Genomic DNA, 26,048 nt, shown 5'->3' with positions numbered 1-26,048 from the left:
CAGACGAACTGATCATGAACTGATCTAGTCTGACTCTCTCTGAAGACTCTCTGAAGACTGATGATGAACTGAACAGACTGATTGTCTAGCCATGCATACAGCTCTATTTATGTGAGAGAAATGGATCAGGATACAACCTCTGATATGGAGAAATGACCACTGGGATGGTTGGAAATGGGGTGAAGGAGCCAATGGTAGAGGTTGTTATTCTGACCAATGCCCTGTGAAGAAGACAAGGAAGGCAAATGTAGATGTTTTCCCTAAGGATTGGCAGGGATGTAGGGAAAGAAGGTGTGGTATTCCCTCAGGACCACGATAAGGAGGAGAAAGGTTAAAATAGACTGAGGCTGGCCACTTGGGCATGTGATGTAAAATACATGAATGATGAAATACACCACATGTGGAATGAAATATATGAATGATGAATATATATAATAATAATTGTTATGACTGATACATTTCCACCATCTGGCTATGACTACAGAGTCACTCTCAAACTAAATTTATCTGTGCTGTATACCTCTCACCTAACTCCTCTGACTTTAAAAAAATTCTTTGACTACTTAACTTCCAAAGTGGAACACATTCTGACTCTCTTCCCTTTTGCAGAGATCTCCATTCTTGAAGACTTCATTGTTCACCACCAGCTTTGGCTTTCCTCTCCCTTCACTGACCATTTTGGTGAACTAGCCTTTAACTTTGCTATCCTTCATGACCTAGAGCAATTGATGCAACACCCTACTTGTATTCCTGACCATCTTGGAGATATGATCAACATTCTTGACCTTTTCATAACCTCTAATCCTTTTGATTATGCTGTCACCCTATCTTCTCTATTGGGGTTCTCTGATCATAATCTCATATTTGTATCTTGCCCTATCGCTCCAATCCCTTCTCAGGATCCTTTTAAGTGGAGGTGCCTCTGGTGTTTTACCTCTGCTAGTTGGGGGAACCTGAGGAGGTATTTTGCTGATTTTCCTTGGAATGATTCCTGTTTCCATGTCAAAGACTTGTCTCTGTGTGCCAAGTGCAAAACAGAAGTGATAGTGTCTGGCATAGAGACGTACATTCCTCACTCTTTTTCTTGACCTAAACCTTTCAAACCTTGGTTTAACACAGCCTGTTCCCGTGCTATACATGATAGAGAGGTGGCCCACAAAAGGTACCTGAGCATTCCATCATCTGAATCTCATGTGCTTTATATTTCTGCCCAGAACCATGAAAAGTCTGTTCTCCAACCAGCCAAAAATTCCTTCATTAATAGAGTGTCAAAATCTTTCAAGATCTAACTCCCCTCATGACTTCTGGCATCTAGCCAAAAATATCTCCAATAACTTTGCTTCTTCTTTCCCTCCTTTATTTCAACCAGATGGCATCACTGCTATCACATCTATCTCTAAAGCTAAACTCTTCACTCAAACTAAAAAAAAAAGCTAAAAACTCTACCTTGGATGATTCAGGGCTTGTTCCTCCTTCTCCTCAACTCTCTGACTACTTCATGCTACCTATTAAAATTCTTTGCAGTGATGTTTTCCATGCCCTCACTGGCCTAAACCCTTGGAAGGCTTATGGACCTGATGGGGTCCTTCCTATTGTTCTCTGAAACTGTGCCTCTGTGCTTGTGCCTTGCCTTGCCTCTCTCTATCCCTCTCTCTGTAACTTCATCTCAAGTTTCCTCTCTGACTGTTCTATTGCTGCTGTGGTAGACGGTAACTGTTCTTCTCCTAAATCTATTAACAATGGTGTTCTTCACAGTTCTGTCCTGTCACCCACTCTCTTCCTATTATTCATCAATGATCTTTTAAACCAAACCTCTTGTCCTATCCACTTCTATGCTAATGATATTCTGTACTTTTCCACATATTTTCGTAAACAGTTTATGCAGGGAAGCCACAGAACTCCTGACTTCTGATCTCTCTCAAAAATTTCTGATTGGGGCAGAGCAAACTTAGTATTGTTCAATACCTCAAAAACTTATCAACTTGACACAACTTTCCTGACCACTATCCCCTCTTCTGTACCGAACATCCTTGGTCCATCCTTTACTTATAATCTAAACTGAAATTTCACATCTCATCCCTACCTACAACAGCTTCTATGAAGTTGAGCATTCTGAGTCATCTCCACCAGTTTTTCTCATCCCTCCAGCCCTCCAGGGGCCTTATCTGTCCATGTATGGAGTATGCTTCACATGTATGGGGGGGGGGAGAGATTCCACTCATACTGCTCTTATAGACAGGGTGGAGTTAAAAGTTTTTTGTCTCATCAACTCCTCTCCTCTCCTCTAACTGACTGTGTTCAGCATTTTTCTCATTGCCCCAGAGTTGCATCTCTTGTTATCTTCTACTGCTATTTTCATGCCAATTGCTCTTCTGATTTTGGTAACCGTATGCCTCTCTTCTTCCTGTGGCCTCGCTGAACAAGACTTTCTTCTTTCTCTCACCCCTATTTTATCCACCTCTCTAATAAAAGAGTTAACCAGTATTCTCAATCATTCATCCCCTTCTCTGGTAAACTCTGGAACTCCCTGCCTGCTTCTGTATTTCCACCTTCCTATGACCTGAACTCTTGAAATTTTAAGAGGGAGGTTTCAAGACACTTATCCTGTACTTTTTGACTACTGCTTTCAACTTGGTTCAGGGACCAGCACCTCAGGGGGCCTTTTTTTTATTGTATTTTTTTTTTTTCCCCTTGTTCAGTGCCCCTCATAAAAAAAAAAAAAAAAAAAAAAAAAAAAAAAAAAAAAATATATATATATATATATATATATATATATATATATATATATATATATATATATATATATATATATATATATATATATATATATATATATATATATATATATATATATATATATATATATATATATATATACCAGTGCATATACAACTGAGCATTTGTACAATAACTGGCTAGTGGTAAACTTCCTCTCAACATATTTCTCCCATAGTTTCATCAGGCATCCTTCAGTCTGAAGACGGCATATTAAAATATGCCGTCTCTGATATCATTTTAGCTTACTTTCTTTTACCAGCTTTCCTTAATTTGGAATGTCTTTTGCTTCTAAGTATAAAAGGGTTATTAAAAGATAAAATGGAAGATTACCTTTTTTCACTCTTTTGTTCAGTTTATGGTGCCATGGTTCAACATCTTTATTTGTTCTCACACTGCACTCAAATACAGACCAGTTTTCAATTTTCCAGGCTTGGCTCAAATACAGACCAGTTTTCAATTTTCCAGGCTTGGCTATGTAACCAGGTATCACTAACATAGTCCATAAACTCCCTAATGGGTCCAATTACACCAGCCTTCCTATCACGTTCATTAAAACTTTCCTGGATGTCTGCTTGAGACAAAAACGGAAGCACAAAAGCTTTTCTTAATTATTCCTAGACACTGTCCCTATTGTTGTAGGAGGTTTGCATGCCCAGTTCTTGAACCTTCTGCCACAGTGTCAGTCCAAATTGAAAAGCACAACCGTGAATCACCAAGTTTTCAAATACAGACCTTAGAGCCTTCCACAAGCCTGCCTCAAAATCAACAACAAACAACAATATAGTGGGTTCCTCTGGCAACAGTTCAAGAATTGATTTTAAAATATTTTTGTAATCTTTTGATTTCTTACCAGACATGATGACAAAGCACAAAGGAAGTTGTTTCATGTTACTGTTGCATTTTACAAGGCAATGTATTCAAAGGAGTTGATGGAAAGGACTCTTAACTACTTTGAAGGTGCCATCTATGAACCAAGTTTTTTTCCTGAAGCAATAAATCCACTTGCTTTGTTATAAAAAATACAAAATGCTTCTTGATTCCAACGGTAACAGTTGCCCAGAAGAACTGTCCAGGTATCATCTCGAGGTAGTCATGGTTGATTTAGAAAGAACCAATCGCATTAGGAAACTGCAACAAATCTAGTAATGTTTATTTTCAGCACATTTCCTCAGTGAGTGTCTGCATCATTAAATTTCCACATCATTATAACTCGCCTCGAAGAACTAGTCAGCAGGATCCTTTGGTTAATGTGCAGCCCATGCTCTATTAACTATTCTTATAAGTATATTGTGGTTCAGCCTTGAAACCTTAGGTTGGCTTGGATCACTAAAGTAATCGTTGACAATACCCACTAACACCCACTGCTTGTAAACATGCTTTTCCTATAGTTTTACATTGAAAAAAAGGAAATTGTTGAGAGGAAGAAGTGCCAAGTAGCTACTATTAATATCATAGATAGTAATCAATACTAAATCTTGTCTAAAAATTTATACAAATTGGGTCACTGATGTCCCATATATTTGTTCACGACACAATATCTTTAACATAGCCCCATAGAAAGAAGTCCAAGGGAGTGATATCTGAAGAATGAGGTGGCCATGGAAGTGACCCATCTGTCCAATCCACCACTAGTCTGGAAATGTTTGATTTAGGAACCCACAAACATGCAGTCCCCAATGTGGTGGTGCTGGAAAATTATGGTTTGTTCAAGGTCACCCAGTTGTGGTGCCACATATTCAGTCAAGGTAAACATCTGCAGAAATTGATCTCCAGACTGGTGGTGGATTGGAAGGGATTGCTCACTTCCTTGGCCACCTTGTTCCCCAGATATCACTCCCTGGACTTCTTTCTATAGAAGTCCGACCTGGGGACATTTATGGTCCCCTCCCCAGTTGGAGACTCTGAGGATGGTGTAAGAGTTGCCACATTTAATTTAGAATTTTGAGCAAAGGGTGTGTGTGTGCAATTAGGTGCATGTAGTTAGTTTTGTGTGAAGGAAGAGAGTTATCTTTAGAGGGCAGGCTGTGACTGCCCCCTTGTGTTATGAGACACAAAGGGAAAATGTTCAGTGAGGTCACAGTTGGACTACTGACAAGTTCACACTACTCCCTGGTCCAGTGTTTGAGACCTCACTGGGAGTAATTATTGTTTGTATGTGAGTAGACAGGTGGGTAAGGGAAATGGTGGATGAATGTGTCAGTGTAAGGATGTATGGACAGATGGATGATAGGTGCATGTGAGTGGGTGAGTGCATGAATTAATGGGTAGGTGGTTGGGTAGATGGGTAGGTGGTTGGGTGGATGGGTAGGTGTGGTTGAGTATATGTAGGTCACTGGGCGGGTGAGTAGGTGGAAAGTGTGGGCAACTGATTGAGGGGTGGGTGATGAAGTTTGCTTCAGGTGAGTGGATGAGTGTATGGTGAGTTTGATGTGGTGAGTTGATGGTTGGATTGAAATAGATGATGTGAATGAACGAGTAAGTTGTTGGAGGGTCAGTGGGCAATGGATGGGTAGGTGGATGGATTAATGGTACTTGTGGGTGTGGATGAGTGGTTCATTGAGCAGTGGATGGTAGGATATAAGTGTTGTAAGGTGGATGGTTAGTGGATGTGGATGGGTGGATAGAAGAGTGAATAGGTGGGTGAGTTAGTATATAATGGATAGGAGGATAGATGGATGGAGATGTGTGGCTGGGTCTGTAGTTAGTGGGTGGTGGATGGATGGGTGAATGTGGTTGAGTAGGTACATGTGAGTGAGTGGCTGGATGAATGGGATGAAGGATGTGGGTGTTTGGGTAGATGTGAGTGGGTGGATGGCTGGATGGACAGATGGATAGAAGTGGTTGAATGGGTGGGTGAATGGACTGACTAATGGATGTGTGTGGGTGGATGACTGGATGACTGAAGTAGTTGAGTGGGTGGGTGTGAATGTGTGGCTGGATGGATGGGCTAATGGATGTGGGGTGTTAGTGTGTGGATGGATGGATGGCTGAATGTACAATACTAGTTCAGCGTGCGTGGGTCCATATCTTCACCAAGCCTGTGGTCAAGAAGTCTCATCGTCGAGACAGTTTATGGCACGAGTGGGTTCAGTGCCAAGTGACTCACTGTCAAACATCTTGAGGCCAATTTGTACTCAGTCTTTTCTGTCTTGATGATCACCTGACTTAAGGATCATGTCACCTGAGTACCATCTACCTCAGTACCATATGTCTAGCTCCCACAGAGAAAGAGAAAGAGAGAAGACAATTGTCCTAAGTATTATAACAGACATGCAAGAGAATACGAAACATGAAAATGGATTAGAAGTAGATTATCATATCCTCTATTTATACACCGGAGAGCATAACTTCACTTCTTAACCAGCAGTAATTAATCATGAGCTTGGTTTAAAAGACAAAGAGAAACAGGTTAATTGTCGTTTTATTTTGCACACTTCTTGGAGGAGAGAAGGGGAGAGAGAGAGAGAGAGAGAGAGAGAGAGAGAGAGAGAGAGAGAGAGAGAGAGAGAGAGAGAGAGAGAGAGAGAGAGAGAGAGAGAGAGAGAGAGAGAGAGAGAGAGAGAGAGAGAGAGAGAGAGAGAATAATTTAGTATAACAAAAATGAGGGAAACTAGACATAGAGGAGAGGGAAGGAAATGAATAAAGGTGTAATAAAGAGAAGGAGAAAAGAAAGGTAAGCAGAGAGAGAGAGAGAGAGAGAGAGAGAGAGAGAGAGAGAGAGAGAGAGAGAGAGAGAGAGAGAGAGAGAGAGAGAGAGAGAGAGAGAGAGAGAGAGAGAGAGAGAGAGAGAGAGAGAGAGAGAGAGAGAGAGAGAGAGAGAGTATACATGATTAAATATACATGCATCTTGCTATTCAGATTTGTGGATGTTTGTATGTATCTTCTCTATATTTTGATACTCAAAACTGAGCGAATTGAAAATACATAATAGAATGACTTATGTTGTATGCATGTAAGAATGTATTTTTGGGGTTTATATTGGTATAAAATTTAAATGTACTACATACTTATGTACAATAGGGTTTGTTTCTACACTGTCATCCACATCTTGATCCTTATTGCAATCCCTAGCAATGCATATTCATTCATGCAGGATGGAAAATTAATGAGAGAAGAAATGACAAACAGTAGCAGCAATAAAGATGAACAGAAAGAGGTGGGATTGGCCCAGGGGATCAAAATTCATACTCTGTTATCAAATACAATAAACCAGGTGATAATGAATCATGAATAAGAGCAGGTACTCCCTCCATGTAAACAGGAGAGAGCCACACACACACACACACACACACACACACACACACACACACACACACACACACACACACATACACACACACACACACACACACACACACACACACATGTATAAGGAAAATAGAGATACAGTAAATGTGTGTGTGTGTGTGTGTGTGTGTGTGTGTGTGTGTGTGTGTGTGTGTGTGTGTGTGTGGTGTGTGTGTGCACAAATGACACAAATTCAAGAAAGATATGAATGACTTAGCATTAAATACCAAATGTTATGAACTTAACTCAGTGCTGAAAACACAAATAGGTAAATAATTAAACTCACTCTTGACAGAACTGTATCCTTGCCTAAGAGATTCAAATTGTAAAGAAAGAATGGATTGCACATAAAGCACAATTGTTTGGGAAATCAAAGAGAAAATGAACAGTTGTAAAGTTTAGATGTCTGTAACATGAAAGACCTGAGAAGAATGAGAAAAATGAAGAAGGGTCTCATGATGCAACAAGGAAATCACGATATAGGTGATTCATAATTAGTAGTAGAGTAAGATGGGACAATGTCATGCTGAGAAAAGAGGAGATATATGCAGATTGGATCACATTCTTGTGGTAACTATCAAATCAGAGAGTTGAGGATGTTCATTTGTGATTTGTATGAATCTTATAGATGCAGAATTACTCTCTTGGATGCATTAATGACATCCAAGACTCTATATTATAGAGTCTTGGATGTGTCTTTCAGTCTGTGGTTTGTAGGAAAAGTTGATGTGAATAACACACACACACACAAGCACACACACACTAATCTGTCACTCAATATAGGGACTGTGTGTCTTTTCCTTTCTTTTTTAACTCTGGAGATGTGATTGTTCTTGCAGTTCCTTCTTGCTCTTTAGTCACATACCTTTCAATGGACAAATGAAATGGAGGTTTAAAGGCTAAGAGGGAGAGGGGGAGAAAAAATATATTGGCTCTCAGCTTACATGGTCAGTACAAGTAATCTGCAGTAACCCATGCTGTATATGGTATTTGTGATTTCACTGGTGGCTTACAGCTAGGAGATGACTCTGAGGATACAACCTGAATGCTATCGGAAGAATGTACACTTTTTGGAAACATATCTATGTACATTCCTAGGGTCATACTTGAAGTCTGCAACACAATTAATAAAAAAGTACAAATAAATTCTGCTTGTATCGTCCACACAGAGTACTTTCCTGCACTACCCAGATGCTGGATAGTGTTTGTTTTCCTTCCTTCAGTGTTGTACATTTTTTTCACAAAGTTTGTCTCAACTCAGTGAATCCGCCACCTCACTGTACAAAAGAATCTATAATTTTATTGCAAACCTAAATGTTCTAATACATAAAAATGGGATAGTTTTCATGATATGTGAAAAAATAGCAATCACTAATAGGTCTCAGTAATAATGATAATGCATAGTAATAATATTTATAATAATAATAATAATAATAATAATAATAATAATAATAATAATAATAATAATAATAATAATAATAATAAACAGGATGTGAATACTTTGAAAGATGGATGACTATGATGAATAATTCCTCTAAACAGTATTAAGTTTTGATTTAAATCTAACTGAACATCACAAAGATGCATATTTCAAAATGTAATCTTGATAAACATGTGATATCGTATAATCAAAACAATTTCCTGACAAAATGAGTACTTAACTAGTGCAAGTGGAATGTTAATAATGTAAAAACTATAAGACAAATGAACACCAGGAGGTGTACAAGTGATCATGGAAAAGCTGAATACCTTATCAAAACTGAACAAGGCTTAATTAGTCTATGGCAGAAAGAGGGCAGCACTTAGACACCTAGCATTCCTTTTATTCTCCAACACAGTATTGCCCTCAATCAGAGTACAGAGGAGAGCATGGCTGTCACAGGGTAAGGATGCATCAATATATACAGCAGTACAAGAATATTTTGTTTAATGACATTGTGATTAAGCTTCTAAAGATAAAAGAACACTTCATGCAGTCAAGAATCATTTACAACCTTGCTGAGGACCAAAGGGGAAACTCATTGTGTTGGAGGAATAAAGGAGGTGTGCAAGTCTCAGGAGTGAAATACACAAGTGTGAGATGCATGTTGGTTGGTTCGCTACAGACTGGCACATTATCTAAGTGTACTCCTTAAGTTTTACAAATGTATTTTGGCACATCTGGGCAAGTAAGGTCAGGAGATCACACAAGATGACTCATTGACAGTGTGAAAGTGAGAATTTCTAGTCTTACTCTCAGGCCTTAGATATTTTTTAAATAATGTAAGAAGCCTTAAAATAAGTAGAATAAAATCATGTTCAGCTATATCTTTCTCCTTTGTCAGAAAGCATCTAATCCTTTTCTATTTGATCTTAGACTCCACATAAAGGGAGTTTGGGACAAAATAAGGCTCAAAAATCCATCTGCTTCTGAACACATTAACTGTTCAACTCTAAAGAAACACTCAAGGAAAACTTTTAAGTATAAGTAGATTAACAAGTGAAGAATAAGGATGCAAATAGGTGTGTAGTGTTATGGTAGTCCTTGTCTACTGCCTAACCAATGAACACACACACATTGCTGTGGTGGGCACAGTTGTGGTCACTAGTTGAATCACACACCACACTCACTTTCACCATGTTCAGCATCTTCCCTCAATCTTCAATTCACTGACCTGATAGGAATCTATCAATCTTTAGGCTTTGTAAGGATCTTGTCAACAGATCAAGACTTGGGCAATATAAATGTTCTGGCTCTCATAAGGATTTACTTTCAAGTGTCAGAGATAATAAAGCTGGGTTCCTGTGGGTGTTTTTAATTATAATGCAGAATACTTGTTAAGCTATCATTATAATCATGAAAACACCCTGGAAGATACCAATGCCCACTGAACCCCCTTAAAGAAAGTTATGATAAGGTGCTGACGTGTCAGATGATGCTGTTCTTAAGAAGACAGAGGGGAAATGCAAAAAACACTGAAAGTGATTGAGGAAGGTTATCCAACTTCAGACCATGACTGTACTATTGATTCATTAAGCTATATGTCATGAGAGAGGCTGGAATCTCACCAAATCAGAGTTCCTATCAGTGAGAAACTCAATTCAGATTCTACTAGATACTAGTCTCTATCATAACATATATGTGTGGTAACTTCATATATACATTTACTGGCTGAATATCTGATAAAACTGACTATTATGTAGTACTAATATAAAACAGATATTTTGTCCAGCTTTGATCTAAACCCTGATTATATGACTTCAGTGTCATATAATATACAGAAGTTGAGGGAGACATTTTTGCTGGTGCCTGATTAATCTGAATGGGCACTCAACAGTACACATGATGCAGTAATGACAGAATGAGAGGTAATAAAGGATGGCACATTCAGGGATGCCATAATACAGGGCAAACTCGGCAAAGGAGAAAGTAAGAGAACTGATCACGTATGCACACACCCAATCATACGGCTGCTGAGATAAGATATTCCCTCCTGACTGTAAGGTGCAGGTGAGGTTTGACCAAGTTCCTCCATTTGTTCACTCAGACATGGAATTTTTTAACAAAACTTTGTATCAATTTTACTTGCATACTTTTCTTATCTATGTGAGTTAGGTTCAAAATGGCTTTTGTCTTCAAATCAGTGCAACTTGATTTATGAAATTATATATATATATATATATATATATATATATATATATATATATATCATATATATATATATATATATATATATATATATATATATATATATATATATATATATATAAAGTGAAGGAAGGTTAACCATGTGAAGATAAAGTTTAAGTACTGTATGACACTAGAATTTCAACAAAAAATTCTAAAGAATATATGAAATTTTACAGGGACGGAAAATGACACAGAAAAATGGATATTTTGTATGATACTAAAGATTTACCATTTCTGATACACCATTGTACCGAGGCATTAGTCAAACAACACCAGCACCTGATCCCGACTTACTGTGGCGTGCATGGAGGCTCCTAACCCCGCCTTCACAAGTTATAGGGACACAAAAATTGGTAAAAAAAAAAAATAAATAAAAAAAAATAAATAAATAAAAATAAAAAATAAGAATAAATATACATATAAACAATATCTATAAATAAAAAAAAGTAAATAAGCAAGAAGATAAATAACAAATGAAACAATGAATAAGTAAATAGATAAATAAATACTATAATAAAAATGCAGTTTCGACCAATAAACCCACTTTCCTTCTCCCTTTTCTATGGTGAAAAAGGGCTAGAAATACTTCAAACAAAGAGATCTACAACTTTAGGGTAACTACGTCTGTTGTATTGGTTGAAACTGCATCAATGGAACAAACACAGTAGAACTACCTAATAAAATACTGCTTTACACTTTGAGCTTCCTTGTTATTGTGCGTCACGTTAATACGATGCTAGCAGAGTTAAAAAGAAAGATAATTAAATAATTAACATACTTGAATGGGAGGAGAGAAATTATATGGTCACGCCTCTACACTACACGTGCTGGGCTCACAACCGTACGACATTTTTCCCTCGGATGTAAACAAACGGCGATAAGATTCACCCCGCTGCCGGATGTACGATTCTTCCAGCCCCGCCCCCTTACTCTCCATAAAAGCAGGGTTAAAAGTCTCCATGCTGATAACCCGTAATATATATTTTTTTTACCTCAGGACTCTATCTACCTACAAGGGTAACAGTCACGGCCCAACAAGTCCTAGGGCGTGAAATTTGTGAAATCCGTCGAGTAAGGAAAATACATCCCTAATATTATTACATCTTGAAAGGGACCTACAAATTTCTATCTTTTTCTACTAATATTTTCGTCCGCTGCGGCTTATAAGGCATCAATTTTGTCCATGATAGAGAACACATTTTTTTAAGACTATCGAACAGGAGAACAAGTTTGGTTTCTTTTTATTGTCTCCGAGTTCTTCTTTCTTTCTCTCTTTTTTTTTTTTTTTGTGGTCGTAGTATTGATCTTAGGCAGCCTCAGCTTTGGCGGACGAGCGGGTGTTGTCATTCGTTTTGTTACGTGTTCTTATTGTTATTTTTTACTCTTCTAACAGCTGCTAACTTAATCTTAGTCGGCATACTGAGCGATAACTTGTCTGCTGAAGGAGGAATGGGCGAGGAAATATTTGAAGAATACTTAAATACATAAAGAGAATTGACTTGTGTTCATATTTTTCACAGAGATAAATAAATTAATTAAAAAAGGTATATCGTAACAATAACAGTAATAAGAAATAATGACTTAATCGATCTAGAGGAAAAATAGCAGGGATATATTTTATTATCGTTTTAAAAGCTGCTGCTGTTCTTGTTGTTGTTGTTGTTGCTATTATTATTATTATTATTATTATTATTATTATTATTATTATTATTATTATTATTATTATTATCATTATTATTATTACTATTATTATCATTATTATTATTATTATTATTATTATTATTATTATTATTATTATCATTATTCGCATCAAACCTTCTTTCAGCAATACAAATTAACACTCAGCACGGAAAGGCCTCAGTTCTTACACAGAATTTCATAGCAAGACACTAAAGATATGAGAGAGAGAGAGAGAGAGAGAGAGAGAGAGAGAGAGAGAGAGAGAGAGAGAGAGAGAGAGAGAGAGAGAGAGAGAGAGAGAGAGAGAGAGAGAGAGAGAGAGAGAGAGAGTTAAAAGGCAAGTCTGTACAGCTGATTATCAATTATTTTTACTGAATTGACTCGCAACTACGTAGTAATAATCTTAATAATTCCACACATCTTCATTATTCTTTTCTCTCTCTCAGCCTAAAAAAAAAAAAAAAATCAGTCGATTGAAAAAAAAAAAAAGTCAGACGTCACTTACTTAAATCTAGAATCTTAAGTCTATAAGTGATCACATGTAAGTATTGCAGAGACCTCGCACACACACACACACACACACACACACACACACACACACACACACACACACACACACACACACACACACACACACACACGCTCTAATAATCTCACCTGGCACTCAAGATTCAGTATAATTCTTATATAATTTTTGGGACCTATACAGTCAGCTATGTGTGTATATAAATATCCTCACGAGTAATGGTTTCCTCAGAGTCTTGTGTATAGGAGTATTTGTATGTACACTTATTTACTTAACAATATCTCACTGTACGTAGTAACGGTTCCTACGTATTTTATTTTGTCTTCGCCGTGTCCTTCACCTCGGTCAACTCACTAGTCACTCTGCTACTTAGGTAAGATTTGTTTTCCTTAGCACGTGCGGTTTGTTTGTAATACTATTCTTGCATTGGCATTTTCTCTTGTATTTTGTGCTTGTCACGGATTATCTCAGTTTCTTGTTATTCTGAGAGCGTGTCACCGCATCTTGTTCCCCGCCACGCTGGTGTGTCGCGTCGCGCCCGGCGCCGCTATCACAGTCTTCCCTCCACTACTTGGTACAAAAGACGAGCGTGTGAGTTTGTGCTTTTCATTATTGTCTTGTTCATCACCTTATCACTGTGTCGTGTTCCTCGCCGCCCCTGTGTGACGACCCCCCGACCCCTGCCCCCCGCGCGGCGCGTCCCACGAAGAAGAGGTAACGATAGTAAGCTAGTCGACGAGATTCTTAAACCAAAGGATATGCCACGATGACCTTCAGACGGGACTCACGCACATTCGTACTTCTTTCAGTGACGGGCTGGGGCGTCGCGGGGCCTTCGCTCCTGTCTCACAGGGGCTTGTGAGCCGCGTCAGGAGCGGCCCGACACAGTGCTCGTCTGCGAAGCCATGGCGCGGGTCACTCCACCTCCTCGGCCACGGCGAAGGAGACGGGCAGGTCGTCGCAGCCGATGGAGTCCGCGAAAGACTCTGGTCTGGACGCCTCGCCCTCCCACAGCGCCGCTGCCACCTGGTCCTCTTCCTCTATGGAGTCCTGCGGCGACAGCTTGCGGCGGTGTGACCTCGGCGAGCCCTCGGCATCAAGGTGGCGATGGAGGCGCCGACCGGAGTATAGCCTTGGGCCGCGGCGGCCGGGCGGCTCCCACTCGAGGGGCACCTCCGTGCGGCTGAACTCCTTGAACAATCTGTCGGATTTCTCGTCAATGGAATAGTCTCGCTGCAGCAGGCGGTAGTGGGCGGCGGGGGTAGCGGTGCGTCCGCAGGAATCTGGCCAGCACTGACCTCTTACCACTAAGCTCGTCCGTGGTGGCGCCCTCGCCCTCCAGGGAGCCGCCGACGGAGCCACTCAGCGCTGTGTCCAAGGAGGCGTGCCTCTCGCGCAGCGCCTCGCGTCTCTTCTTCGTATGGCTCTTGCCACTCCAGCGTCGCTCAAGTTGCGCCACGCCCTTTCTTAGTCGTTCCCGCTTGCTCTGCGGGTCGCCCATGTCCTCGCGAGACTCAGTGCGAGAGTCAGGGTCTCGTTGTCGCTCCCGGCTGCGGTCTCTCTCTGGGTCGTCTACGGGCGTTTCCAGGCTGTCCTCTACGAAGTGAATCTGTTTTTTGCTCAGTTTGGGCGGGCGGCCATTGTTGGCCTCCAAACTGCGGTAGCCGCTGTCTGCCTTCATCTGCTGCAGGCGGTGCGAGTGAGTGTCGCTGGTGGAGTCCGTGGGACAGTCCGTCGTAGAGTCAAAGCTAGTGGTGAGCACCTCGGGGCGGCTCAGGTCCGTGGTGGAGGAACACTCGGTGTCTACAGAGTCGAAGCTGTTTTCCGAGGACAGCGTGGGGCGATTGGCGGCGTCCAGCTGCTGGGAGGAAAGACACCTAGTACAGGCACAAGGGATGGCTGCTGGATCAACAGCCACAAAGCATCATGTAAACAACGGTAAGAACAGATTTCCACCAGCAAAGAACAACCTGTCAGTTACCGCGTTGTTCAATGTTTACCTTGAGTCTGTTGGCAAGGATGGCCCTGTAGGAGGTTCGTCTTGCTTCAGAGGAAGGCAGTGTGATGGGAGTCTGGCTCACCTCCGCCTCGCTCTGGCCATGTTCTCGGGGCACCTCCACCTCAGGCTCTCCGCCCGTGCCTCCGTCGCCGCCTCCTTCACCCGCAACGATGGCATCTGTGTTGCTCTCGAAGGAGGTGGTGTGGCTGGTGGCGCTGGTCACGTTGTCCAGATCTGAAGGGCAGGCTGTTTTAGCTGGTGTGTGTGTGTGTGTGTGTGTGTGTGGAGCGCGCCAGCCGCCAGGGAGAGGTAAACAACGGTAAATAAAACGAAAATTCCACTACAGGCACCTCAGTACCAGCTCTGACGTAAAGGATCTAATTTTAACGTTGCTCTTTTGTGGTTCTCGCGCGCGAACGTGAGCGAGCGTGCGTCTGGATAAGCTTAGAGGCAATGACACGCGCGCGCACACACACAGAAAACTATTTTTATTCGCCTAGGCCTTTACAAGAAAACTTCAATATTACATCTCACACGTGGGTTCAAGGTTGGTATTTAGAAACGCTTTGCTTTCTCACTACGACTATAATATTTTCTAAGGCCACAGGGATGAATTGCTCGGTTCCCAAGAATGTTTCTCCTATTAATGTTGAAATCTTGTTAATCTGTCACTAGAACCATAATAACACCCTTAAAAGCCAAGACAACTTCAGCTAGAGCCTTTTAAAAGTAATGGAGGTGCGGACAGAAGTGCTGCAGAATAAGTCTCCAAGACTCACCTGAGGCTCGTCCAGGAGAGTGGCGGTCAGGGGAGCTGTGTATCTCCATCCTCCCGGAGTCTGAGTCCTGGTCGTCGGGGTCCTCCTCCTCCAGAGTGGTTCTCAGTTGCCAGAGGGCGCGACATTGTACCTGAAAGAGGGGAAAGTAAATCTGATGGTTATAGTAGTAATAGTAGTAGTTTAGGTAAGGTTAGGTTGGGTTAATAGTAGTAATAATAGTAGGTTGGGTTAGGTTAGTATCAATATTAGTGGTGGGCTAGGTTAGGTTAAATTAGTAACAGTATAGGTTAGGTTAAGTTAGATTAGGTTAGGTTAGATTAGAGGTAGTAATAATATTGGTGGGTTAGGTTATGTTAGGGTGGAAGGTGGAACTAGAAGCAGAGGTGGTACTGGGAACTTTTGACAAACTCTTACAGGTTAGGTTAAATTAAGTAATAATAGTAGTGATGGTAGTGACGGTGCTGGTATTGCAAATGAAAGCAGGTAACACGTAATTAACTCACCTTGATCTCCTGGGAGTGTCTGGAGGTAAGGTCCGGCTCGTCCAGGTGGTCAGCGAGCTCCTCGTTCACCTGCCGGGTCACCTTGGGTCAGGTCACGAGGTCCAGGGTTCAGATTATTCTCATTATAGCAAGTAAGACAGGTGTGAGGCGAGGCCAGGTGAGGGTGAGGGTGAGGGAGGTGATCAGGATGAGTCATGAAGATACCAATGTTGATAATGGTGATGATGGTGGTGATGATGATGATGATGATGATGATGATGATGATAATAATAATAATAATAATAATAATAATAATAATAATAATAATAATGATAATAATAATAATAATAATAATAATAATAATAATAATAATAATAATAATAATAATAATAATAATAATAATAATAATAATAATAATAGTAATAATAACAACAACAATAAAATTCAAATTAACAAATTCAAAAGTGATAAATTCAAAGTTAGAGAAACAACCAAAAAAGTGAAATGCACTGAAATATCAACAAAATTTGAGAGAGGGAATACAAATAAATATGTGATACAGCCAGAGAGTATTGTATTGTTTCCAAGTGTGTAAGTGTTATGTGTGTGTGGGGCAGGTAATGCATCGATTTAGTGTGTGTGTGTGTGTGTGTGTGTGTGTGTGTGTGTGTGTGTGTGTGTGTGTGTGTGTGTGTGTGTGTGTGTGTGTGTGTGTGTGTGTGTGTGTGTGTGTGTGTGTGTGTGTGTGTGTGTGTGTGTGTGTGCAGAGGGGCGTCGCCTCACCTGCTCCAGGGAGCCGGTGTCGTTGTAGCGCACTTTGCCCCTCGGCTCCTCATCCTCGTCTGAGGGCGTGGTGGAGTCCGCCGCCAACCTCAGCCGCCGTTGCTCCACGTGCCGCCTGTTCTCCATTAAGTCCTCCAGCTCGCTGTTTTCCAGCGAGGATTGTCTGAGCGCTGCCACATCCCCTGCGGTGCGCCATGAGTATCGCGCCATCGCGCTGCCGCTAAGCAAAGGTTCTCCCGCGCTCTCCGTCGCCCCGCCACTGGGGCTGCTGCCTGCCCGCGGGGACAACCTGCTGCCGCCGCTGTTGACAGAGAAAGACAGAATTAGCGGTAGCGTGGCGGCAAGCAAAGCTGTACCCAAGGCCGTGTAGCAACTTGTCTGTACCGCGCTGCACCGCCAGGCACTGCCTACCTGTACTCATCCAAGGCCAGTAGCCTCCGGGGAGCGCACAGCTCCGTCATCTCCACGTCCTGCGGGTGCGGCCGCGTCCTGCTCACCCTCAGGGATTCGCTGCGAGCAGGAGAGGCACCCGCAGAACTGCCGCCCACTCTCTCACTCCTACTGCGTCTGAAGCCACCCCTCAGCGGACCCTCCGGCAGTTGCCTCTCGCCACAAGACCGCGAGCCCGCCTCCATAGAGGGCAAGCGCCGCGCCGCGCCCGGGCTCTTCTCAAGGGTGACCACCGGTTGGAGAACTTCAGCTGCCGCCCGCGGGCCCCCGAGGCTCATGGAGAGCCGGCGGTCACCCTCGAAGCTGCTGCGGGTGGTGTGGAAGGCGGCACGAGCCCCTTCGTGCCGGCTGGGCCGCGCCAAGTCAAAGCTGGCGCTGCCGTACTTGTGATAGGCGTGGGTCCTCGGGGGCACGTCGCGCGACTCCCCACTGCCGGAGGTGAGGCTGTAGGCTGACGGGTGCTGCAGGCGCCCTCGGGACCTTCCTAGAGCCTGGGTGCGGGTGCCGCCCTCTGCTGTGGCCACCACCACCAGCGGCACTTCAGGCGGTGGCGAGGCGGCCGGCACACGGCTGACGTCACCCTGCCAGGAAAAGAAAGAATTGATGTCTGGACCCTGCTGACCTCAGGTTTCCCTCGCCGCACCATGCACCTCGTGACCCCAACAATTTTCACCAATATTTACCTCAATGTGGGAGGGCCGGGAGTCTGGGGCAGGCGGTGGGTGTGGGCGGGAGACGGCCCTGCCCTGGGGGGCCGCCGCGCCGTCCTCCTCGCTTTGGCCGCCCTCCAGCTGGATGCACCTCTGACGCTGGACGGGCGGCGACCGCTGGCTCCTCTTGCCGCTGCGGCTGCTCCTGCGGGAGGGTGCGTGGTGGAGTGAGGCAGTTAAGGAAACCATGTGCGGCGAGCAATGACGCTCCCATAGCAACAAGGTGTCATCGCCACCACCAACACTACCATGGAGGAGGTGAGGCAGCCTTGGCTAGCTCTCCCTCCATGCTAATAAAGCTTGGTATTGGAGGCGGGGGGGAGCAAGGGACGGTACATCAGCATGCATCTCTCCCGTCCTCCGCCACGGCAAGGGACACGGGCCGGCGGGAGGAAGGCGGCGGAGACAAGGGTTGTCACGGGGACACACCACGTCAGGGACACAAAGGTTACGTGCCCAGTAACGTCATATATTTACGTAGCATTTGGTGCTCTCTCTCTCTCTCTCTCTCTCTCTCTCTCTCTCTCTCTCTCTCTCTCTCTCTCTCTCTCTCTCTCTCTCTCTCTCTCTCTCTCTCTCTCTCTCGACCCAAATGAGATAGTATTACGACGCAGCCAAGTTTTTCTCCTCAGCCTTTGTTGTTGCTGTTGTGGTTGTTATTAATGTAAAATTCTATTATTAAGTTTCAGAGAGAGAGAGAGAGAGAGAGAGAGAGAGAGAGAGAGAGAGAGAGAGAGAGAGAGAGAGAGAGAGAGAGAGAGAGAGAGAGAGAGAGAGAGAGAGAGAGAGAGAGAGAGAGAGAAACCTTATTCATGTTCTTAAAATAAAAATGACGCCAACTCTGCAAGAAATCTGATTTACTACATATATGCTATGACGCAGTGTGTGTGTGTGTCTGTGTGTGTGTGTGTGTGTGTGTGTGTGTGTTGATTACCCTGACTGATCGGTTTTCTATTCCTCCTGTCTATCTCTTTATCAACCCCCCCTTCTTTCTCTCTCTCCTTCTCTGCATCTCGTTCCCCATCCTCCTCTCCTACCCTTCACATTCTAAATATAGCACCTTATTGATTCTACTGTCCCTCCTCCCTCTCTCCGTCTTCCTCCCTCCCTCCTCCTCCTGCTAAGGTAGCGTCTCTTCCTCCTCCCATTCCTTCTCCTCACTCTCACTCTCTTACTCTACAACCTCCTCGTCCTTCTCGTTCTCCTTCTCTCACAAGGACACATGTAATTATTCTACTCTCTGTTTTCATTTCTTACTTAAAATTTGCATCAAGAAGTGGCTTTGTTTTGAGTCACATCCTCGTCCTCTCTTGTTTTCGTTCTCTTGTATGAATACATGTTATCATTTCATTGTTTGTTTCATTTTCTCATTCCTCAATTTGCTTCACTATTATTTTGATTATTATATAAGTAAACACCAGTCTTTTCTTCACCACCTAATCCTCCTCTTTTTCTTCCTTCTCTCATATGTAATTATTTAACTGCATGCTCTTCATCACCTCATCTTGTTCTTCTTCTTTTTAATATATGTAATTATTTAACTGTCTTATTGTCTTGTACGTAGATACCAATCTCATCTTCACCATCTCATCCTCCTCTTCCTCTTCCTTCTTATAATACATGCAACGATTTAACGTCCAACTTTCTCTTCCTACTAATTCGCGTTCAGAACTTCGTCATTTTTGGGGGAGAAAGGAGAAGGGAGGTCGTAGCATTCGTAGGGAGTGTTTTCGTCTTCACGTCTGAGGGAAGAGGGAAGGCTTGCCAGGAAAGAGGACGCGTCGCCTTCTAGTTTTCCAGGAGTAAGATTATGAAGACTTGGAACTGTGCCTCGTGTCTTTCCTGGTCTCGTGGCTCTGTTGTGTGTGTGTGTGTGTGTGTGTGTGTGTGTGTGTGTGTGTGTGTGTGTGTGTGTGTGTGTGTGTGTGTGTGTGTGTGTGTGTGTGTGTGTGTGTGTGTGTGTGTGTGTGTGTGATTTCATGGTGTTAAAGCTATGTTGTTTATGTCTTTATTATTATTATTATCATTATTATTATTATTATTATTATTATTATTATTATTATTATTATTTCTCATGTCACTAATGTTATTATTTTCGAGATCACTCGTATTATTATAATCACTGTCATCACTACTATGAGCAGCACAAACATAAATAATTGTAGTGGTAAAAGTAGTAGTAGTAGTAGTAGTAGTAGTAGTAGTAGTAGTAGTAGCTGTTGTTGTTGTTGTTGTTGTTGTTGTTGTTGTTGTTGTTGTTGTTGTTGCATTAGTAGTAGTAGTAGTAGTAGTAGTTGTTGTTGTTGTTGTTGTTGTTGTTGTTGTTGCATTATTATTATTATTATTATTATTATTATTATTATTATTATTATTATTATTATTATTATCATTAGTAGTAATAGTAGAGTAGTAGTAGTAGTAGTAGTAGTAGTAGTAGTAGTAGTAGTAGTAGTAGTAGTAGTAGTAGTAGTAGTTGTTGTTGTTGTTGCATTAGTAGTAGTTGTTGTAGTAGTAGTAGTAGTAGTAGTAGTAGTAGTAGTAGTAGTAGTAGTAGTAGCAGCAGCAGCAGCAGCAGCAGCAGCAGCAGCAGCAGCAGCAGCAGCAGCAGCAGCAGCAGCAGCAGTAGTAGTAGTAGTAGTAGTAGTAGTAGTAGTAGTAGTAGTAGTCGTATTATTATTATTATTATTATTATTATTATTATTATTATTATTATTATTATTATTATTATTATTATTATTATTATTATTATTATTATTATTATTATTATTATTATTAGTAGTAGTAGTAGTAGTAGTAGTAGTAGTAGTAGTAGTAGTCGTATTATTATTATTATTATTATTATTATTATTATTATTATTATTATTATTATTATTATTAGCAGTAGTAGTAGTAGTAGTAGTAGTAGTAGTAGTAGTAGTAGTAGTAGTAGTAGTAGTAGTATTTGTTGTTGTTGTTGTTGTTGTCGCTGTTGTAGTAGTAGTAGTAGTAGTAGTAGTAGTAGTAGTAGTAGTAGTTGTTGTTGTTGTTGTTGTTGTTGTTGTTGTTGTTGTTGTAGAAGTTGTAGTAGTAGTAGTAGTAGTAGTAGTAGTTGTAGTTACATACACCACTTTCATTATTATCACTACTACTACTACAACAACAACAACAACAACAACAACAACAACAACAACAACAACAACTACTACTACTACTACTACTACTACTACTACTACTACTACAACTACTACTACTACTACTACTACTACTACTACTACTACTACTACTACTACTACTGCTGCTGCTGCTGCTGCTGCTGCTGCTGCTGCTGCTGCTGCTGCTGCTACCACTACTACTACTACTACTACGATTTCTACTCGTATTATGTAAAGCAACTACTAATCACAATACGAAATAACCATGCATGTATTTCTGAGGAATGAGAAAACAGTAATACTAATACGCTGTTGACCCTTGCCATTTATAGATCAGTGGTACGTGTGTGTGTGTGTGTGTGTGTGTGTGTGTGTGTGTGTGTGTGTGTGTGTGTGTGTGTGTGTGTGTGTGTGTGTGTGTGTGTGTGTGTGTGTACCCGGTCACTCACACAAGAAAAAATACGTGTAGACTTTTTTTATACGCTTTTTAACACACACACACACACACACACACACACACACACACACACACACACACACACACACACACACAGAAAAAGAAATTGTAACGAGAGAAAGAAAGCATTATGTACTCTCTTATAAACAACAAACAAGGAAGCACACACAATGAGCAAAGTACGAACCAATTAGACAAATCCACACACAAACAAAACAATAACAAAACACACTCGACTTGTTTGTGTCACGTTTTTGCACAAACAAAGAAGATTCCATTTCATGTGGTAACACTTCTATTTATTTATGTACTTCGACAGTCAATAAATCTTCTGTCATGAATATTAACGAAGTGAAGATTAAAAATATCACAAAGGAGAGCGATATATAAGTAGCTGTTTCTCATTTTAATTGTGGTAATATCAAATAGTGAAAAAAATGGGGAATAATGTGACAAGAAAAAACAATTTGAAAACACAAGACGAAAAATAATGGAAAGGATGAGCACGTGTATTAGTAAGTCGTTGCCCCTCTCTCTCTCTCTCTCTCTCTCTCTCTCTCTCTCTCTCTCTCTCTCTCTCTCTCTCTGACACCCCACCCTCCACACACACACACATACACACACACGCACACGCATATTTCTACTTACTTATTTTTATACCATCTTTCCAAAAATACTCAAGAATCATAAGAAAACACAGAGAAGGAAAAAAGGAGGACAAGCGTATCATATTTCCCTCCTGCTCCTCGGCGCCTCTGAATCAATACACTTCTGCGCAGGCGTCGACGTCACTCCTGCTCGTGACGTCACCGGTGTCTGTGACGTGGCGGGCGGGGGAAGCGTCACAACTGCCGAAAATTCATGAGTGAAGGTGAACGCTGTTTTGGGTCTCGTGTTGGCTGGATGGAATACAATAAACGGCGGAGTGTTAAAGTGTTGCAAGGAGAGGCGTGGGGTCGTCTCGTGTGTTTCCTTAAGAGGAGAGGAATGCATTAAGGAGATTCCGATTGTGTGTTTCTTTTGTTTGGTTTACGCAACAGAGAAAAAGGCGGGAATTATGTAGCTCTCTCTCTCTCTCTCTCTCTCTCTCTCTCTCTCTCTCTCTCTCTCTCTCTCTCTCTCTCTCTTGATCCGTTTCCTTTTGATAAGTAGAATTTTTTGAGTATTAAGATGAAGGAGACGATTTTTTGTGCATATGTTTGGTGTATCTATTGAATCTGTTCTAATGACGTCTTTTGATATTTCATAAAAAAAAAAAAAAAGGAGTGACGCATTTCTGTTATTCTAGATGTTTCTCATTTCATGATTTCTCTCTCTCTCTCTCTCTCTCTCTCTCTCTCTCTCTCTCTCTCTCTCTCTCTCTCTCTCTCTCTCTCTCTCTCTCTCTCCTTGACATTAGGTTCAAATATGCATTCTATTTAAACTTTAACAAATGAGATAACGATTTTTCTTCATCTACTTCAGGTTTCCCTTTATGATCTGCCCCTGACACGTAAAGCAAAACATCAACACGCATTCTGCTGCTCTCTTTGTAATAAGCTCCTGGTCATTAATTGTCTTATCGGCTGAAGTTTATCACCGTCAGCGTAATAAGCAGCATATCACATGCAGTAAATAATGGAATGTGAATATGCATGCATTTTTAAACGAGAGGTATCGCTAGAAAAACGTGAACATTACCAACACTGGCTTGGGATACAAAAATAATACAAATATCAATAATTACGCAAGCTAAAAATACACGTAACATGGATTCAAGGAAGAAGAGAAAGAACAAGAAGAACAAGAACAAGAAGAACAAGAACAAGACGAAGAAGAACAAGAAGAACAAGAACAAGAAGAGCAATATGATGATGATGATGAAAATTAAATAAAGACGAAAAAGAAGAAGAAGAAGAAGAAGAAGAAGAAGAAGAAGAAGAAGAAGAAGAAGAAGAAGAAGAAGTAAAGAAAGAAAAAAAAACGAAAAAAACGAAAGGAGAAAGGAAGAAGAAAAGAAAAAAACAAAGAAAGAAGAAGAAGAACAACAACAACAACAACAAAGATAAGGAAAAGAAAAGAAAGGAAAAGAAAGAAAAAAAATAAAGAAATCAAGTAAAAAAGGCAGAAAAATACAATCATAAAAGAAGCCAGAAATGCAACACCCAAGCTCCCCAAGACTCAGTGAAGCAGGCAGTACACACACAACGTCCTCCACAACACACCGGCGAGTGGTCAGGGACAGCGAGGCTATTGCGTGAAATGGCGAAATTTTAATACATCAGCAGCATGTGACATTTGGATAAGTGGCGAAGTGTTGTGTGTGTGTGTGTGTGTGTGTGTGTGTGTGTGTGTGTGTGTGTGTGTGTGTGTGTGTGTGTGTGTGTGTGTGTGTGTGAGAGAGAGAGAGAGAGAGAGAGAGAGAGAGAGAGAGAGAGAGAGAGAGAGAGAGAGAGAGAGAGAGAGAGAGAGAGAGAGAGAGAGAGAGAGAGAGAGAGAGAGAGAGAGAGAGAGAGAGAGAGAGAGAGAGAGAGAGAGAGAGAGAGAGAGAGAGAGAGAAATTATATGCAAATTAGCCTTAAAGTTACAGTTAAATTGGAAGGAAGCGTAAGTAAGGAGGAGGAGGAGGAGGAGGAGGAGGAGGAGGAGGAGGAGGAGGAGGAAGAGGAGGTACCTGTCGTCGTCGCAGAAGGAGGCAGGTGTGGCGAGGGCGGAGTTGTGAGGGTGGACGGCGTCTTTTTTGGTTCTGAGCGGGTTGGGCGCCAGTGTCCAAAGGTTGGTGGCGCGGAGAAACCCGGCTTTATCACAGTTAAAGAGAGAACAACACCACCACATGTCACCGCAGCGGGGATGGCCACCACATCCCACGGAGCGACACAAGAGGGTGAAGGAAGCGAAGGAGGAGGAAGACAGAAGCGGGAAGGCGTGGCTCTGATAGGGAGTCCCGTTGGTTGGTGTCTCTCCTCACCCCGACCGCCAGCGTGGGTCTTGATAGTGAAACATGGCTGAGCGGGACAAAAGACTTTCACGCAGAAACTAATCCGATTACTTCTCGCGTCAAGTTCTGAAAGTCGTGTAGCAAGAAGTAGTTTTCAGGAATCACATAAATTAGTTTAGATGATAGAGTGTGAAATCCAGCGCCTCATGTCACCAGGGAAGCATCGCGGACGACGGTGGCGTGGCGTGAGGCTGGTGTGACTGGAGTGAGGTGCCACGGTCAGCTCATCTCGCTGGAATGACGGCCACCCGACAGGCACACGGTAGCGGCCAGTAGTGACGTGATAGCCATGTCACTAAAGAGAGAAGGTCGGCTTAGGCCAAAAATTGAAGCAGTGACGTCGCCTCACCACGGACATATATTACACGATTGTCCACGCGGCGATTGTCACGCTATCCGCTGAACGTACACTGTCCTTCACGTCACGGCTAATCAGTGAATATCCTTCTTACAAAATGAACACCAAGCAATGGTTGAGTAGTCACGTAGAGGCCAGATACAGGGAGTGACGGAGACCAACACCCCGCCTTGCCAAGTCTTCTCTGTGTTACTACTCTGGACTCTGCAGTCTCTGGGAGCAGTAGGGACGAGGGGGGATGGAAGAGTTGCCACACCGCTCCGTCACACGCCACCGTAACCACGACGTGCTTAAGCTGTCACAAAACTCACGAGGCGTCACGAACACTTGATTTGAAGGCTTGGAAAATATGATAAATCCAGTGATGGCTTAAAGAAGAATTTGGGAGGTAGGGAAGGGCGTATGCCGTGCGCGGGGCGGGACTGCCTTAAAGATGAATGTTGGTGGGCGTGGTGACGGCAATACTGACTCTGCTGCGGCATGAATGGGCGGCTTGCAGACTCACTTGCCACGCGCACGATAACTACACGCGACGCTTCCTTCTACCCACGCCTTGTGCTGCATCGACTGTGTGTTTTAAAGCAGATTATTAAGGAATGATGGATGTTTTGTTATCTAAGTGTGAGTGAATGGTGGATATGCATGTATATGTGGAGTAAGTGTGGATACGAGAGTGTACGATAATTAGCAAGCCTCCGCCATCCACACACGGAATGACGTCACTAATCTTGCTGGCGTCGGAATCAATGAATCGTCACTCCCCACCCCCCTTCTACAAACACACACACACACACACACACACACACACACACACACACACACACACACACACACACACACACACACACACACACACACACATGTATAAAAACTTCTCCATGAAAAAAAAAACACGTTTATCAGTGTCTGCAGTGACAACCCGCCATGTCAAATAAGTAAATGAGAATATACGCAAATAAATAAACACGCACACCCATACCC

General features: G+C 42.2%; 1 protein-coding gene across 1 annotated transcript in view; it reads right to left on the bottom strand.

Moving 5' to 3' along the window:
- The window catches only part of LOC135090637 (apoptotic chromatin condensation inducer in the nucleus-like), a 107,173-nt gene that overhangs the window by 46,942 nt on the left and 34,183 nt on the right, over positions 1-26,048 (bottom strand). Inside the window, 8 exon segments of the mRNA XM_063987578.1 lie at positions 11,514-14,186; positions 14,188-14,802; positions 14,942-15,174; positions 15,720-15,849; positions 16,223-16,291; positions 16,985-17,285; positions 17,396-18,015; positions 18,118-18,289. Of these exon segments, the coding sequence (XP_063843648.1) occupies positions 13,857-14,186; positions 14,188-14,802; positions 14,942-15,174; positions 15,720-15,849; positions 16,223-16,291; positions 16,985-17,285; positions 17,396-18,015; positions 18,118-18,289 (2,470 nt within the window). The 3' untranslated portion in view covers positions 11,514-13,856.

The sequence above is a fragment of the Scylla paramamosain genome, chromosome 35 (assembly GCF_035594125.1).
Source record: "Scylla paramamosain isolate STU-SP2022 chromosome 35, ASM3559412v1, whole genome shotgun sequence".
NCBI classification, from domain to species: Eukaryota; Metazoa; Arthropoda; class Malacostraca; order Decapoda; family Portunidae; genus Scylla; species Scylla paramamosain.
Note: the sequence above shows the minus strand (reverse complement) of the source record. Positions and strands in the feature narration are given on the sequence as shown.